The sequence below is a fragment of the Muntiacus reevesi genome, chromosome 2, assembly GCF_963930625.1.
Source record: "Muntiacus reevesi chromosome 2, mMunRee1.1, whole genome shotgun sequence".
Taxonomy (NCBI): Eukaryota; Metazoa; Chordata; class Mammalia; order Artiodactyla; family Cervidae; genus Muntiacus; species Muntiacus reevesi.
In genome coordinates this window covers 212,836,627-212,852,776 of record NC_089250.1, presented here as the reverse complement: position 1 = coordinate 212,852,776, position 16,150 = coordinate 212,836,627, and the positions used below count along the sequence as shown (strand labels likewise).

The 16,150-nt window shown below is 54.4% G+C and overlaps 1 protein-coding gene and 1 long non-coding RNA gene across 8 annotated transcripts in view; one reads left to right on the top strand and one right to left on the bottom strand.

The window, feature by feature from the left end:
• CUX1 (cut like homeobox 1) overlaps positions 1-16,150 on the top strand; it is a 347,907-nt gene that overhangs the window by 269,212 nt on the left and 62,545 nt on the right. For 3 of the 7 annotated variants that reach the window (XM_065924888.1, XM_065924886.1, XM_065924885.1), the window contains exons 12-20: positions 1,869-1,927; positions 5,140-5,188; positions 5,907-6,003; positions 7,026-7,697; positions 8,819-8,884; positions 10,169-10,270; positions 11,725-12,572; positions 14,470-14,635; positions 15,163-15,219. In XM_065924888.1, the coding sequence (XP_065780960.1) occupies positions 1,869-1,927; positions 5,140-5,188; positions 5,907-6,003; positions 7,026-7,697; positions 8,819-8,884; positions 10,169-10,270; positions 11,725-12,572; positions 14,470-14,635; positions 15,163-15,219 (2,116 nt within the window). The remainder of the gene's footprint in view (positions 1-1,868; positions 1,928-5,139; positions 5,189-5,906; positions 6,004-7,025; positions 7,698-8,818; positions 8,885-10,168; positions 10,271-11,724; positions 12,573-14,469; positions 14,636-15,162; positions 15,220-16,150) is intronic. The other 4 variants (XM_065924892.1, XM_065924887.1, XM_065924891.1 and 1 more) reach the window with 2 other exon arrangements.
• Positions 5,168-11,760, bottom strand: LOC136160789 (uncharacterized). The gene is made up of 5 exons (XR_010661655.1): positions 11,706-11,760; positions 11,473-11,619; positions 10,079-10,230; positions 8,800-8,991; positions 5,168-5,290 (listed from the first exon to the last, which is right to left on the bottom strand). It is a non-coding gene; the product is annotated as an uncharacterized lncRNA (long non-coding RNA).

The window sequence follows — 16,150 nt, the reverse complement described above, 5'->3', positions numbered from 1 at the left end:
CTATCCGTCTCCTATTCTGTGAACTCGACCACATCTTACATGTGCCCTGCATCCAGCAGCAGTGAGTCTCATCCTCTGAAGGTGCTTTGCGTCCTGGCAGCACTGGGTAATCTTGTAACAGGAAGTGTTTCCCCGCTGTTCGACCACAGGGAGGAGAATGAAAGAATCGCTCCTTCGTGAGCACCTTCTGAGCATCTTTTGTCGGAAAAAGAGCGCCTGCTACCTCTCGTTTGATTGTGAGGAGAAACCATCATAATAGAGAAAGTTGGCCAGAGGTCTGAAAAAGGAATGAGGGCAAAGCAATTCTCCACAGTGGAAAATACAAACACAAGAAACTGCCCACAAAGACCGCAGGAAAAGATGGGCTAAATGGGGGCACATGGGATTCAGGTGAGCATCGCAAGGCTGGTGGGCCAGGTGGGTAATCTTCTCTCCAAATTCTAGAATGTTCTGAGTCGGCTTTAAACTGTGATCATAGACATGGCTGATCAAGCAGAGCCTGAAAGGCAACCAGAAGCCCTACAGATGGGAAGGGGCTGTTGATTCAAGGATGGAAGTTGTTCACCCCAGGCTTGGAAAGAGGCTAAATGGCCAGGACCCTCTGCTGGCTGAGTCTTTGTGTTTCATGTCAAGCTATCCTATTTGCCACAAAAAGCTCCTTTGGTTGGGAGACAGGGGGATGAAGTTGCAGGTAAAGAACAAACTAGGCCAAACGCACCTTCATAGAAGGAAGCACCCTCTGCTCACCACTGTATGCCAAAGGCTCTTCCTAAAGAGTAGGCCCTGCAGGGCTCTGAACGAAATCAGCCACGTGGGCTCACAGAGTTGAGTGGAGCACATCAGAGCATCCTCATACCCACGAAACTTGCGGTCACACCCCTGGGCCTTGCCAAAGAGCCCCTAACCTCCTACCCAGTGGACCATCTCTCCTCCGAAAACCCTGGAATCTGGGGGATGCCATCCAGAAATGCAAACGCATTTCCCTGATACCTGGTACTGATCCCAGTGACAAAGGGGCTGTGACTCCCATCAGCAGGGTCCCACCAGCAGTGTTGACAACTAACCATACTCATCAACTGGCCTCGGGTAGCTTGTGAAAAGCCACACGCTGCTTTTAAAATGCCAGGACAGCATTTCTTCACCCAGTTTGCCATGCTGGGGGATTTCATACAGAGCGGCTTTTTCCTTGTTCTGTTTTGCACTTTCTTAAACTTTTTCCATCTATTTTCATTGAGTTTTGTTACAACCTCATGGCTGCCGTGTGTGTGTGTGTGTGTGTGTGTGTGTGTGTGTACGTATCCACTCAACACCAGCCCTACGAGGGAAGGACAAGGGACAACTCCACAGTAGTCGCCTTCCACTGTGCATGTCTAGGCTGCCTCAGGATGCTGGATGCTTCACAGGGTACGCAGTCAGCGAAGGGCCTTATCCTTGGGCCTGCTGTGACCAGGTCCCATAGACCAGGTGGTATGAACAGTAGACACTTACTTCTCACAGTTCTGAGGCTGGAAGTCCAAGGTCAAGGCAGCGGCGTGTTTGGTGTTTGGGGGGCTCCCTTCCTTGTTCACAGACAGCATCTTCCCACTGTGACCTCACATGGCGAAAATGGCGAGGACACTCTCTGAGGTCTCTTTTTTTTTTTGTAATCTGGGGTCTTTTTTAAGGCCCTGATTCCACTCCTGATTCCACCACCCCCCTCCATGACCTCATCACCTCCCCAAGGCCCCACCTCCCTAACACCATCATCACACTGGAAGTTAGCGTCTCAGCTTTTGAATTTGGTGGGAGGGACACCACATTCAGTCCATCGCTAAGCCCACCAGCCTGTTTCAGACACGACCACTAATAAAATCCCTCTCTGTTTTCAGCAACTGGAAGAAAAACTCAAGGGACAGGCTGACTATGAAGAGGTGAAGAAAGAGCTAAAGTAAGTGTGGAGATGCCAGCTCGGCCCTGCACAAGCCAGTGCTCATTGGGGACGTTTGCTAAGGAAGCCCTGTGCCAGTGGGGGGACAGACCCAGGACCCTTGGCTGGGTCCCAGCACTGGGCCGACTCCTAGGCTGCCCAGCATCGCAGATGTCTGTACTCTTTCAATTCTTCAGACTCTTTTTTTTTTTTTTTAATATTTATTTTATTATTATTTTTGACTGCATTGGGTTTTAGTTGCAGCACATGGGCTCAGTAGTGGTGGTGCCTGCGCTTAGTTGCCCCACAGTAGGTGGGATCTTAATTCCCCTGCCAGAGATCGAACTCACGTCCCCTGCATTGGAAGGCAGACTCTCAACCACTGGACCACCAGGGAACCCTCTTCAGACTCTTTATAAGACTCTGTGCATAGAAACTGCCAGCATGTATGGAATCAATATGCCTTTATGGGACATGTAAAATACGAGCTTATTTTATAGCTGTAAGTTCCCAAAACAGAAGGAGAACAGAGCAAGGTAGCGTGTTCCAGCCGAGGGTGCATACCTCCCTGGCCACACCTCCACCCGGGAGACAGCGGCTGAAAGCATGTCCTGCTTCAGTGCTGACACCCACGCTCTCATGCCTAGAAGTTCCCTCCCCAGGCCCCACCACCCAGCCTGAGCCTCCCACCATCTCAGACTCCTCTCCCCAAGCTACCCTGGGCCCACCTGGAGCCCTCACCTCAGAGACTCACCTGGCCTCTCCCCCGCCGCCCCCCCCCCATGGCCAGGTTACCAAACTCTACAGAGGGGTGCCTGCAGACCCGGGTCCTCTCCCCTGCTGTTAGCCGGTTCTACTTCCCCCTCGGGGCATCCTTCTGCCCCCAGCTGTGCCCTGACCACCTCCCCAGCAGACCCCCTGGTGCCCTGCCTGATGGAGGCAGCTCCCGCCTTTGCCTTGAGGTGACTCCCTCTGGTCTTGGCTTCTCGCCGCTGCCCCCACCACTCCACCCCACCCCTCCATCCTCCTACCCCCATCACTCCAGACTGACCCCTCCACACTGGTACCTTCCTTCCTTCGCCTTCCCGCTCACCCATCAGCCCTTTTCTCTCTTGCTGACAGTTTTAATTTCTCCTTTTAAAATGAGCCAGCACCCACTCACCATGCTGTTCTTTGGATTCTTAATTTCATTCCCTTGGGTTTGCTGGGGGCGGGGGGGGGGGGGGGAAAGCCCACTGGAAGTCCTCTTTGACCTTCTGGACCCCATGTCAGTAGCCTCAGGGCTCCCCGAACATCCTCACCCCCATGTCACAGACAGCCTTTGCGCACTTCCTTGATTGGCCCCTCGGCTCTCTGCATCTCCAGCTCCTCAAGCTCTGTCCCCTCCCCAACCCTATTTCCAGCTTAGGGAGGATACTTTTTACTTCTGTGCCCACCTCCCCATCCCTTTCCCTCCTCAAAAGAAAACATGAGTGCCCTCTGTTCATGTGGGCCCTCTCCCAGTATGGAATCAGAAAAGCTGACATGGAAGCCTTCGCCAGGCCCCCACCCTTCCCAGCCTGAGGCCCGTCCCACATGCCTTCTCCTCCGAGCTCACCTCCGTTTCCAGGAGCCAAGGTTTCTAGGCCCCTCCCTTCTGCTCTCTCCCAGCTCCACCTGCCCAGCCGCTCACTGGTTCTCAGCCCCTCCAAGAACAGAGCCCCCCACACTCCTGCCCGCCCTCGTGTTACCTCTGCATATGCAGCATCCCCCAAACGCAGGCGTCTCTGAGAGCCCCATTCAGGTGGCTTTTCTGTTAAAATGTGTCCCTGCCTTCCCACTTCCTCGTGATGCAAGCGCCCTCTGGACAGTCACTGGTGTCCCTTTCTGTCTCCCCCATCTCCCCGAGATTCCCCCACCACCCCCCACAACTCCAGAGTCTAGAAAGCACCTTGCTCCTTCACAGCCCTTCTCAAACCCTGACGACTCTTGAGACAGACACGTCTCCTGCCTGGGTTTTCTCCCATTCGTGCTGTTAGAAGCACCTGCAGGACTCCTGAGGCCAAGGAGTGGCTCTGACTCTGCACAGCGCCAGGCACATAAGAGGCTGTCAGTAAATTTGTTGAATAAATGAAGAGACACAGTTTTTAGTATAAACTCAGACGCACTTAGTCTTTTCTTACATGATCCTAAAGAAGCTCACAGACAAGAATATAGTTGCAAACAACGTGACAGCCACTAAGAAAAGACAAGCTTGTCCAGACTGCTCGCCTCTCTTCTTGCGACTGATGCAACACGGCCCAGCGTTCTTATTATTCTCAGTAGCTCATTGTAAAATAAAATTATGAGCTCCTCCTTGTTCCTGTTTTGTTAGTTTACATGACAGGAGCCACTATGAAGACACAACCGCAGGGAAACCGAGGGCGGTCGGCTCCTTACTGAACCTCTTGGGGGCCATGGCAGAGAGGGGGTCCCCAGGGCCCTGGGCACTTTTCCACATGAGTGGACGGCACTGCCACCGAGCTTAAAGAAGGGCCAAGGCTCGAATCAGGGCTGGGGGAGCGCAGGTGGCCCAGTGCCAGGGATGGAAGCTGCCCTCTTTCTTGAGCGTAAGGGGAGCACCCCGGCTCCTTGGGGCCATGTGGACCCAGAGAGAGAACATTCACGTGTGCCTCACTCTGCAAATAGCTCTCCTGGGCGCCCCAACTCACTCAGCTCTCGGACTTGTTGAAACGACCACAGTGGCTTCTGTGATAAGGAGGACAAAGGGGAAATAAGCCCAGCAGCCCACACCTTTGTGGTGGCTCCTTCCCCTGCCTGGGCACCAGGACAGTCCCCTGCCACCTGTGAGGCGTCTGGTCATGGGACCTCACTCTTGGTCAAACGCTGGGGGCGCAGGTTTATCTTCCTGACTTCCTTGTTAACAGCTTTTTCAGCCCCTCTTGGCTTTACAAATACATTCCACTTACAGCCATGTTATGTCTGTGTTCAACTTAACTTTAAAATTATACTCCGAACAGACCTGGTGTGATTCCATATGGAATGATTTACATGCTGGGCAAGAAACTTTCGCTGGCCAACTGCTAGTTGAATAGTTATTCCAGAGCCGCTATCGGATGATAAGGCTGCCAGCAAAGTTGTTAAAGTTGTCAGTTCCTCAGTTCCTGGAGCGCAGGGAGCATTAGCAGGTCTGCCCCCCTCCCTGCCCGCCGCAGGTCCAAGCAGGGATAACGGCTCTGTCTTGCTCTCCACAGCATCCTGAAGTCCATGGAGTTTGCGCCAGCCGAGGGAGCTGGGACGCAGGTACACTGTCTCCCTTTGCTTTTCGCGATCATGTCGCTGCTTCACCATAGAGGTTGTTTCTCCTCAGGAGGATTTCACGAAGTTAAACCAAATTATCTTTAACTTAAAAGGGGCAAAAAGAGAAAAATCAGTGTTTTTCAAGCTGGTTAACTAATTTCACGTGAAGTTGCGATTTAACATGGGCAGGTACTAAGAACGTGGGTACAGACACTCTCAGATTGTGTTACAGATCAGCCCCAAATGGACTGACTTAGGAATTTTTATAATCTACTGCCTCACGTGGATGAGAAACAAGATGACAGTGGTACACGGTAACCCAGTGGCCAATTAAAATCTTAAGTCATCACGTGACATCCTGTTCCTGAGGCCCAGAAGGCAGCCAACCCTCGGTGGCTGGCACCAAAAACAGGTCACCTTTGCAGGGCTCTCTGACAGGTGTCAACCTGTCCTATTACTGAAGGAAGCAGAGGTCTAGACGCTCAGATCTGGGAACAGAAGAGAATAATTAGCTGTCTGCAAGCTATGTGAGCCTAGAAAGAGAAAACTCCCTTCAACCAAAATGAGTGATTTCAGAAAAGAACTTGCATGTTCTCCACATGCATGGAGCATCCTTGGGAGGCTGGAGGCAGGTCAGATCAGAGCAGGGGCCGTGGGGTCTGGTAGTCCACGGAGCCAGGTGCAGCCGGCCCCGTGATGAGCACAGCTCTGCCCTGTCTAGGATGCATCCAGGCCCCTGGAGGTGCTGCTGCTGGAGAAGACCCGCTCGCTGCAGTCCGAGAACGCCGCTCTGCGCATCTCCAACAGCGACCTGAGCGGTAGGTTGATAAGTTCTCGCGGCTGCTCGGCCCCCACTAGGGGATCGAGGAAGAGGAAGGCGAACCGTGAGTCTGGGCCGATGCATGGCGGGCGTCACCGGGCGATGGGAGATGAGAGCCTTGACTAACGAGTGTCCGTCTTCCTCCTCGTCCTCCTCACCGCCCCCCTCCGCCCCCACCCTGGCATAGACGGTCCAGGCGAGGCGTGTGGCCGGCCGCAGGGCATCTGCGGAGGGCAGGCAGGGCCGTGCTGCGGGGTCGACCCCCGCCATCGCGCGCGCGTTCCGTGGCTTTTCTGGTCTCTTCCGAGTTGTGCGGCCTCTGCTGTGGTGTTCCTGGGCTACTTGCAGGGCCGGGCCCTGCCCTGCCCGGCTCAGTAGCGCTTTTCTTCCTTTGTCAGGTTGTCCTTGGGAACGCCTCCCCCATCCTTAGCCTTTCTTTGCTCATCCCAAAGTGGTGGCGTCACTGACTGCTTCGGGTTTTGGCAGCTGGTAAAGCGTTTAAGAGTGTCTCGGGCTCCGATGATATTACATTCTTAAAAATGTGCGTGCCTTCGATCGAGTGGACTTGGTGCGGTACATTCGCCTCAGAGCAAGTGGTGTGAGAATCCGTTGGTCCCAAAATGTCAGTGTTTGCTGCTCCTCAGGTGGGGCCCTTTCTGGTTATAGCTCGAATGCTGGCGGCCCGCTGAGAGGCCCGAGACCTGCCGACTCTTTACTGTGTGTGGTACCGGCTCCTTGTCACGTTAGGAGTTTGAATCTCTGTCAAGGGGAAACTCTCCAGGCTGCAACGTACAAGAAAGGTGCAAACATGAAATGCATGTTGCTTGTTTTGGGGGGCCTCGTTTGGCTAATTTACAAATTCAATCGAAAAACAAACCAACACACCTCATTGGCCCTTGTTTTTAAAAAAAAAAAATGCACTTTTTTTTTCCCTTTTGTGGGGCAAACTTTGCATCTTGGTCTTGGTTTTTTTTCCCTTTGGAATCCCCCATAATGCATTATGTTTGCCCTTCCTTGTAGGGTCAGCCAGGAGAAAAGGGAAAGACCAGCCTGAGAGTCGGCGTCCTGGACCTTTGCCGGCCTCCCCTCCTTCTCAGTTGCCCCGCAACACGGGGGAGCAGGCTTCCAATACTAATGGTACACACCAGTTCTCACCAGCGGGGTTAACGCAAGACTTTTTCAGCTCATCCCTGGCAAGCCCCAGCCTGCCCCTGGCTTCTACGGGAAAATTTGCACTAAACTCTCTCCTCCAACGACAGCTAATGCAGTCCTTCTACTCCAAGGCCATGCAGGAAGCAGGAAGCACAAGCATGATTTTTTCAACAGGTCCATACAGCACAAACTCCATATCTTCCCAAAGTCCATTACAACAAAGCCCAGATGTAAATGGCATGGCCCCATCCCCCAGCCAGTCAGAAAGTGCTGGGAGCGTCTCTGAGGGCGAGGAGATAGACACTGCAGAAATCGCCCGGCAGGTGAAAGAGCAGCTGATCAAGCACAATATCGGACAGCGCATTTTCGGACACTACGTCTTGGGACTATCTCAGGGGTCCGTGAGCGAGATCCTGGCCCGGCCCAAGCCGTGGAACAAACTGACGGTGCGCGGCAAGGAGCCGTTTCACAAGATGAAGCAGTTCCTCTCGGACGAGCAGAACATCCTGGCTCTTCGCAGCATCCAAGGCAGACAAAGAGGTGAGCAACTCGCGGTCGGCACCCACGTGTGAGCCCGGCACGGAGCTGCGTGTGTGCACCCGTGCACATGTGGGTGTGTGATGATACATGTGTGCCTCACATCAGGTATAGCTCACAGTCCTGCCATTTCCAGAGTTCAGGGCCCATGGGCATGAGCCCTTAGCCTCAGGGGGGTCCGGCCTCTGAAATTCATTCTGCACCTCACATGAGATGGACTCGCTGTTGAGCACCACATACTGGGTCGGAGGGAATTAACGCACGACACCCTGATGCGTTTCATGTCCAGCAGTCCTTTCAGCCTTGGGTGCTGGCCTCGGGTAGGGAGGGGCCCGTGGGTGCCACCCGCCCTAGAGCAGCAGCAGCAGCCAGGGCAGGCCTCACGTGGCGCTGGGTCCCCACGGAGGGCGAGCCGACCACGTGGGCCCCCTTCCTCCCTGCACACAGTCCGGTGACCCGTGATCAGCACACTCCCCATGTGTTAAGTCCCGTTAGCGACCTGTTCAGCATCATAAGCAAACACACCTGCCTTGAGTAAAATACATTAAAGTATTAAAACACCCTTTGTACCCCGACCCTCCGTAAAAAGATAAAAAGCCCGCCCCATCCCTAATTGCAGGAACTCCTTCCCTCTTTAACAAACGATAGGCGATCCTTCTGCCAAAGCAGTGCTGATAGAGAAAGGGAACCTTATCAGACAGAAATACAGACTCAGAGAAGGGAGACGTTTTGAACAGTGTCCGTTTGCACAGAGGACATTGTTCCTTTTATGGCAATGTTAACTGGGATCGACTGTCTTTGGATGATTCATGTGAGCTTTGTTCCGGGGCTGGTGGGCGATTCGCTGGGCGGCAGAGCTCCCTCCATCTGACCCCCACAGCGCTGATGCCGCAGGCCGCCCCCCACTTCTGTCCGATCCCCTCTGGCAGCAGAGCCGTGGCCTCTGCAAGCCAGTCAGCCAGGGAAGGGCCTCTCAGAAGTTTCTAGTGACTCCCAAGCGGCATAGGAAGCCCTGAGCCCTCTCTGTAGCAACAGGAGGCTCAGATTTCATGTCACACAGCCCACATCGTCAACACCACCATCCCCCTGATTGTTTTGTTCTTACCACACTTGTTTTTCAACAGAGAATCCAGGCCAGAGCCTGAACAGACTCTTTCAGGAAGTACCGAAACGAAGAAATGGGTCTGAAGGTATGTCACAGGCAGGTGTTTTTCTTTGCAGTTAGTAACCTAGGAAGCAGCATGCCCTTAGCTGTGTATTTGGGTTCAAACTGTACAGTGTGATTCTGGCCTGGAACCTGATGGAAAAACAGAGCTAGTAAGTATAAAACAAAGCACGGGTTCAAGTACACACGGCCCCTCCCTCCCCCCACCGTGGCCCGGAGGGGGCGGCACCCCTAAGAATCAGCCCCAAACTGCAAATCATGCCCCCCCTTCACATTCAAATTACAGCTCTCCCTGTGTTCTCAGAAGCAGGTGAAAGAATAACCCTTTGTTGCTCTGAAAAAATCAGGTGACCGAGTCAGATGAGATACTGCTGCTTCCTTGTCCCTTCCCCAAGCTCGGAAATCCGTCGAGGGTGCAACCGATCAGACAGATTCCAAATGTGGCCGGCTCGCTCGCCCATGGGTCCCGGCGAGCCAGCCCCCACTGCCCTCCTCGGAGCTGCAGCTTTAATGGAGTTCTGTGCCGGTGGTTGGCTTGTTTTGATGGTTTGATGTGGTTCATACTTAGTAAGGTATCAACCAGTTAAAACATGTGGACAGCTTCCAGGAAGCATCGAGGCCAGCCCCCAGGCCAGAGTAGCTGCAGTGCATCTGGACACGTGGCTGCTCACCATGTGACCAGAAGACGGGATTCTTGTCCTTTAGAAATGTCCACAGGCTCCTCTCCTTGTTCATGTGATAAGAGACCTGAAAATTTTAACTTAAGCCTCCTTTTGTACATCCAAACGATGGCGGGAGGATCAGCCTCGACCCCTTGTCCCTTCTGCCCATTTTTCCTCTCTGGCCTCAAGGACATACATGTATAGGGAGGGCCTTAAAGATATCCCAAGCCAAAGCAGCTGGTGGAGTTGCTTTTAAACGACTCACAAAAAAAAAAAAAAAAGCCTTGCCCTTTAATCCTTCATTTATATATATTTATATATATACACACACACTGAATTAAATGATTTGCTTTCCCTGGTCCCAACCCACGGGTGCTATCCAGCTTGGATAGTGTCAGAGCTGGTCCCACTGGCCAAACACTGTTTGACACCAGGTGGAGTCAGCAGGAAGCCCTTCCTGCCCAGGGTCGCCGTACCTGCTGTGAAGTCACCCGCACAGCAGGTACAGGTAAGCGGGAGGCCAGCCTGCCTCCTTGTCATCGCCGGCCTCAACTCACCCAGCTATTTGTCAGAATGCCATCTTTGTGCAGCACTACATTTTGTTCCAGGTATGGGTTTGATGTCATCGGTATGGCTTCTCCCCGCAGGTAACATCACCACCCGGATCCGAGCCTCTGAGACCGGGTCTGACGAAGCCATCAAGTCCATCCTGGAACAAGCCAAGAGGGAGCTGCAAGTCCAGAAAACCGGTACGGAGTTCAGGATTTCCACCACTGCCTTCCACGCTTACGTCATGAGCGTTCTGTTCGGCAGTAATTAACTTCGTTTAAAAAGAAATAGAGAGAGAAAAAAAAAAGAAATAGAGAAAAAAAGAGAGAGAGAGAAAAAAAAGAAATAGAATGTGTGTTTTCAAGCCTTTAGTACAGGGGGGAGCAGGTCTGTGTGACCTGTGTTTTGTTAATACTTACCATTCTAGGTCATTCCTTAGCCCTAGCCTAGAATCTCCCTGACTTAAATGAGCAAGTATGTATCAGATTCCCTTTCTTAAATACAACAGAGGCTTCTGTTATTTGGTATACACTTGACCACACACTGGTGAAAAATAAACTCTTTAACAACTGCTTTAGAGAACAAAAATTGGCAGGAAGGAGCAGGAAGTGTTAAAGGACCAGTGTCCCCACCTCTGCAGTCAGCCAGCCCTAGGAATCTGCCCTCAGAGCTCCCTGTGAGCCGCCTTGTCTAAGAGGAGGGAACACCAACATTTCAGCTTTTCTCCGGGCGAGCAATGATTGAGAGGCACACCAGGCTGCAGATTCAGCTCAGACCTTCCCCTAGAGGGGAAACCGAGCACCCACGTTCTCCTCCTGAGGTTCCACACAGACACACACCTGCCCTGTGCCCCTGAAGCCCCTGCTCTGCCCAGTCCTGCCACCAGGGACCAGGGCGTGAGGCCCCACCAGGCCTGGCAGCAGGCAGTGTGGCCCTGAGCGCCCACCACCCCCTGGCTACGCCCCTGGGCTCCTGAGCTAGGGCCAGCCCTCTGCTTCCCCTTCCCCTTGGTGTCCACCCCAGAGTCACCCACCCAGAAGGCAATCTGAGCTAACAGAACCGGTGGAATTTTGGAATATAGCACACGAGAATGTTAAGTTTAAAGTCATCCAGGGGACTTCCGTGGCGGTCCAGTAAGTGGGACTTTGCCTTCCAATACAGGGGGTACAAGATCAATCCCTGGTCAGGGAACTGAGATCGCATACACCTCATGGCCAAATACCAAAAGTAAGGCAGAAATAATATTGTAACAAATTCAAAAAAGACACAATAATAGCCCACATCAAAAATAATAATAAATAAACCAAATAAATAAAGTCATGTGGGAAAGAGTCCAGGATGGTGTGTCTCAGAGCTTTTGTACAGTTACACCCTCCGCCCCCCACCCCGCCCCCCATCTTACTCCTGATCATAACTCCTTTCAGTCGGTAGGGCCACGGAGCAGTAGCTTTAGCCCTTCATTGCTGTTCCAACAGGATGCATGAACGGTTCACATTTCACGAGGTGGGAAATGCTGAGATCACAGCGCAGTGAGGTTGTCCCGAGTAACCTGCAATCCGTGGCGGGTTAACTGAGAAGGACATGGGTGGGAAAGCCCGTCCCCGCCGGGAGTGGGTGCTGTCGCCGCCGTCTCACCTGCGCGTTTGCTCTGCAGCAGAGCCAGCCCAGCCTTCCTCGGCGTCCAGCGGCGGGAGCACGGACGATGCCATCCGCTCCATCCTGCAGCAGGCCCGCCGGGAGATGGAGGCCCAGCAGGCCGCCCTAGAGCCCGCCTTAAAGCCCGTGCCGCCATCCCAGACGGACATCGCCCTCCTGACCCCCAAGCTGATACCTGCCTCGCCCATGTCATCGGTGTCCAGTTACTCCCCACTAGCCGTCTCCCTGAAGAAGCCCCCCTCGGCTCCGGATGCCAGCGCCCCCACCCTACCCAACCCGCCGGCCCTGAAGAAGGAGTCCCAGGACACGCCCGGGCCGGACCTCCCGGGAGCGGCCGACCCCGCCGCACAGGGGGTCCTGAGACACGTGAAGAGTGAGCTGGGCCGCGGCGGCGTGTGGAAGGACCATTGGTGGAGCGCCGTCCAGCCTGAGAGGAAGAGCAGCGCTCCACCCGAAGACCCCAAGGCCGAAGACGCCAGCGGCGGCAAAGAAAAAGGCAGCGGCAGCGCTGGCAGCGGTGGGCAGGCGCGGGCGGAGCGCAGTCAGCTCCAGGGCCCCTCCTCCTCTGAGTACTGGAAGGACTGGCCCAGCGCAGAGTCACCCTACTCCCAGAGCTCAGAGCTGAGCCTGACTGGAGCCAGCCGCAGCGAGACGCCCCAGAACAGCCCTCTGCCCTCCTCACCCATCGTGCCCCTGTCGAAGCCCACCAAGCCCTCAGTCCCGCCGCTGACCCCCGAGCAGTATGAGATCTACATGTACCAGGAGGTGGACACCATCGAGCTCACCCGGCAGGTGAAGGAGAAGCTGGCCAAGAATGGCATCTGTCAGAGGATCTTCGGGGAGAAGGTACGAGGTGGGGGTTCCATTCGGGGGCCTGGGTCTTCCCATTTCCTTTCACTGCTGAGGGCCAGGGAGGTGGGGGATCTGTCTGGAGGATGTGATCCCCCAGATCACCCACTTAATTAACCAAAGAGAACCGTGGCTTGTCCACTCCCAAACTTGCAGGGAGACTAGCCAGTGAACGCTCCATTTGCTGCAGCCCTACTGGAGGCCAGGTTCCCGGCAAGGCCCTCTCACCCTCTGTGGCCCTTTAGACCTCTCATCATATATGAGGTGGTGGCAGAGTCACCATTTGACAAATGAGGAAACCGAGGCTCAGGGAAGTTGACCACGTGCCCCAAGCTAGCAGATAACGAAGTCAAACCCTGTCCCTGTGGCCAAGCAGTACCCGAGGCACCACCTCTGTAGGCTGTTTTGGCCAAAAAGGATCTGATCACAGAGAGAGATGACCAGCCTGCAGAGAGCCAAAAGGCACTTGGTAGAAACAGCAGTCAGAAGGTGCTTGGGTGTTGTCCGGCCAGAGGGGTAAAGTGACTTGCCCAGGGATGTGCAGCCTGTGGTGGCACGGGCAGAGCCGTGCAGGGCCCAGGCTGTGCCCTGGAGACCCTCATTTTCTCACCGTTCTTCCTGGCTCACGAAAAGCCCGGTCTGTGGGTAAGCTCCCAGACACTTTCTGTTCTTGGCGTTTCCTTGTCACTAAGATTCTGGATAATGGGGATTTACCAGGCCTGCAAAATGTAAGATAAACATAATACTCCAGGATAGTCTTAGATTAAATAGCGACTGGCTAAGGAGAATGAGAAGCACTCCAGTCCCGTAAAAGACAGCCTTCCTGAGAGGCACAGGACTGGGTCAGCAGTGGCCTCGGAGAGGCCCGCGGGGAGCCTCCTCCACCACCTTCCCAGGCCCTGCCTTGAGTTCAGTGTTTGCAATACACCGTGTCATGCATCCTTGCAATACGGTTCTGAACTGTTGGTCCCCATCTTGCAAAAGGTGATGGGGTGAAAAGGAATGAGGATGAGAATTTAAAGTCCCTTGAAATTTCTAGTTCAGTGTTGTAAAAATATCATTTGAGAACATTTAAATAGACATTTGTGCTCATGCCTTAAATTTAGCAGAGACTTAATAGCATTGAACTTGTTTGGCCCATGAGCGCAGTTTATTCTGGAACTTGAGAACTTTTCAAAGAGTGATCGGATGCAGCCCCTAAATATCTCTGGGCTGCATCTGTGTCCTGTGGGGGGTGTTTGTGCCCATACATATGTATGGCCATATGTGAGCATAAGGAAAGTCGGGTATGTGTGTGCAACTTGCCGACCGTCGGCACTGAGCTCCACTCCCAGGCTGGCTCCTGTCGCCACCAGCTCCCCTCTGGGCCCCTACCTTGGGGCCGATGCGATCAGAGAGAGCCGACCTTTCTAAATGCCAGGCTGGTGTGGCGTCAGCGCAGGAGACAGGCGCCCGAGTCCCGCCGGCATCCGTTGCTCCTGGTTTATCTGAAGTGGTCCTTGGCCCCCAGCACCCTGGCCTTTCCTGGCGCCACCAGGCAAAAAGCAACATGGTTTCAGTGCTTCCTGCTCAGGTTGTCAGGGCAACAACCCTGCAGGCTTGGCAGGATCAAGACCCTGTGGGGAGGGGGACCCCTCCCCTCCATTTGCCCGCCCCTCTCTCCCTAGGAGCTGAAAGCGGGGACCATGACTATGGCTCCCTCTGCCAGGGCACCAGCCCACCCATGACCTTGTAAAGCTTAGCCACCCCCCAGGGGCCGGTTCTGCGCTCCACCCAGGAGTGCTCCAGCGCCGCCCTGCCCAGCCTCGCCGCCACACAGCCGCGCGTGTAACACTGAGGCCTCACACCAGAGCCAGGCGCTAATGCCACCGCGTGTCCTTGGTTGCCGTTCCAGGTGCTAGGCCTGTCACAGGGCAGTGTCAGCGACATGCTGTCCCGGCCGAAGCCCTGGAGCAAGCTGACCCAGAAAGGCCGAGAACCCTTCATCCGGATGCAGCTCTGGCTGAACGGCGAGCTGGGCCAGGGCGTCCTGCCCGTCCAAGGGCAGCCACAAGGGCCAGGTAGGGGCGGCCCCGCCCCCAGGCTGCTGCGGGGAGCGGGGAGGGGCGTCCGCGCGGGGAGGCTGAGATGCCTCTTTCCTCCACAACCTGTTGCCATGCGACTGACTCAGTTTTTCGGAAAGAGAAGGTTGTGCCTAGCTGATTTTATAAGCAGCAGAAAATGAGTTACCAATTAAGAAAATGCTGTTTATACATAAATATAGGTAAAAGTCAAGTAGCTAAATCAGGGACTCAGGAAAGGAAATCAGCCAAAGGCACAGAATGAAGGCTCTCACAGGCGGCTGCTTCTGCCTGCCCCCCAGCTGGGGGCCAGCTTGCCACCAGCAGCACTTGGCCTGTCCACGTGGGTCCCTCCTTTTCTATGCTCTGTACCCTCGCCAAGTCTGCCCCCTCCCGTAAGGAGTGAGGACCCTCCCTTGGACCTTTAGGCCCTTATGCTGTCCCCCATCAGCTGCGCTCAGGGAATTAAGAAACTTTAACCCCTGAGTTTGCTTCCTCATGTAATTGTGCCCCTTTCTCTCCTTTAGTCCTGCACTCCGTGACGTCACTACAAGACCCCCTGCAGCAAGGCTGCGTGAGCTCAGGTAACTAGCCACAGTTGGGGTTTGGATGATATATTTCCCTGCCTTTTGGTCTGTACTGGGGGGACTTGAAGGATCCCTTGTCCTGGATCCAGTGAGCTGAAAACACGGGCAAACTGAGTTCTTCGAGATCATGGTTTCTAGCGGAGAAGCAGAGGGTCGACAGCTGAGTGCAGGTCCCTCCCACGTCTTCTAACTCCTCACTGTGTTCTTTCATCAGTCTGTCACGTGAAGCCCTGCCTTTGGGGCTGGAGTGTGAGTCAGAAACGGGTTCTGTGCTTAGGGGGCTTCCAGCTTTATAACAGGATATAGGGGACAAGAAATGCGCATTGCAGTTCAGGGCGTGATGCTCAGGAGAGTGTCACTGAGGTTGAAGTCCAACCTGGGAGCAGGTGGTGGAGAGCCTGGAGCGCCAGCCAAGGGGCTGGAGCTGCCTGCGGCCAGCATCAGAGAGCCCTGAGACCTGATCTCTGAGGTCACATCACCGTCTTCCGGACTCTTGGACATGGCAGCCCCGGGCTGGCCCGTGCACGGGCTCCTGGACCCCGTTCGTCCCGGGCCTTCTGGGCACACAGTTGTGCCGGCCTCTTCCCACCCAGCTCTCGGGAACAGCCAGCGTCATGAGCTGTTCCTCTTTCTTCCTTTCTTTATCTTTCTAAACATGTTGATTAGTCTCCATATCCCATTGATTCATTGAAAACACAAACAAAGCTAAGTGAGGAGCATGGAACCTGCCAGCCTGTTGGAAGTTTTACGAGGGCAAACACGTGTCATGAGGGGAACAGCTGGGCGGCAGCGGCCGATACTTCGAAATTCCAAACCCACGCACAGATGCAGCCGGAGGACACTGGGCTGCAGCCCGGTTCCCTGCCGACGTTTTCTTGTGTTTGGGGTGTCCCGTCTTGAGGGGTGGAAGGCTGTGTCTAACCCGGGC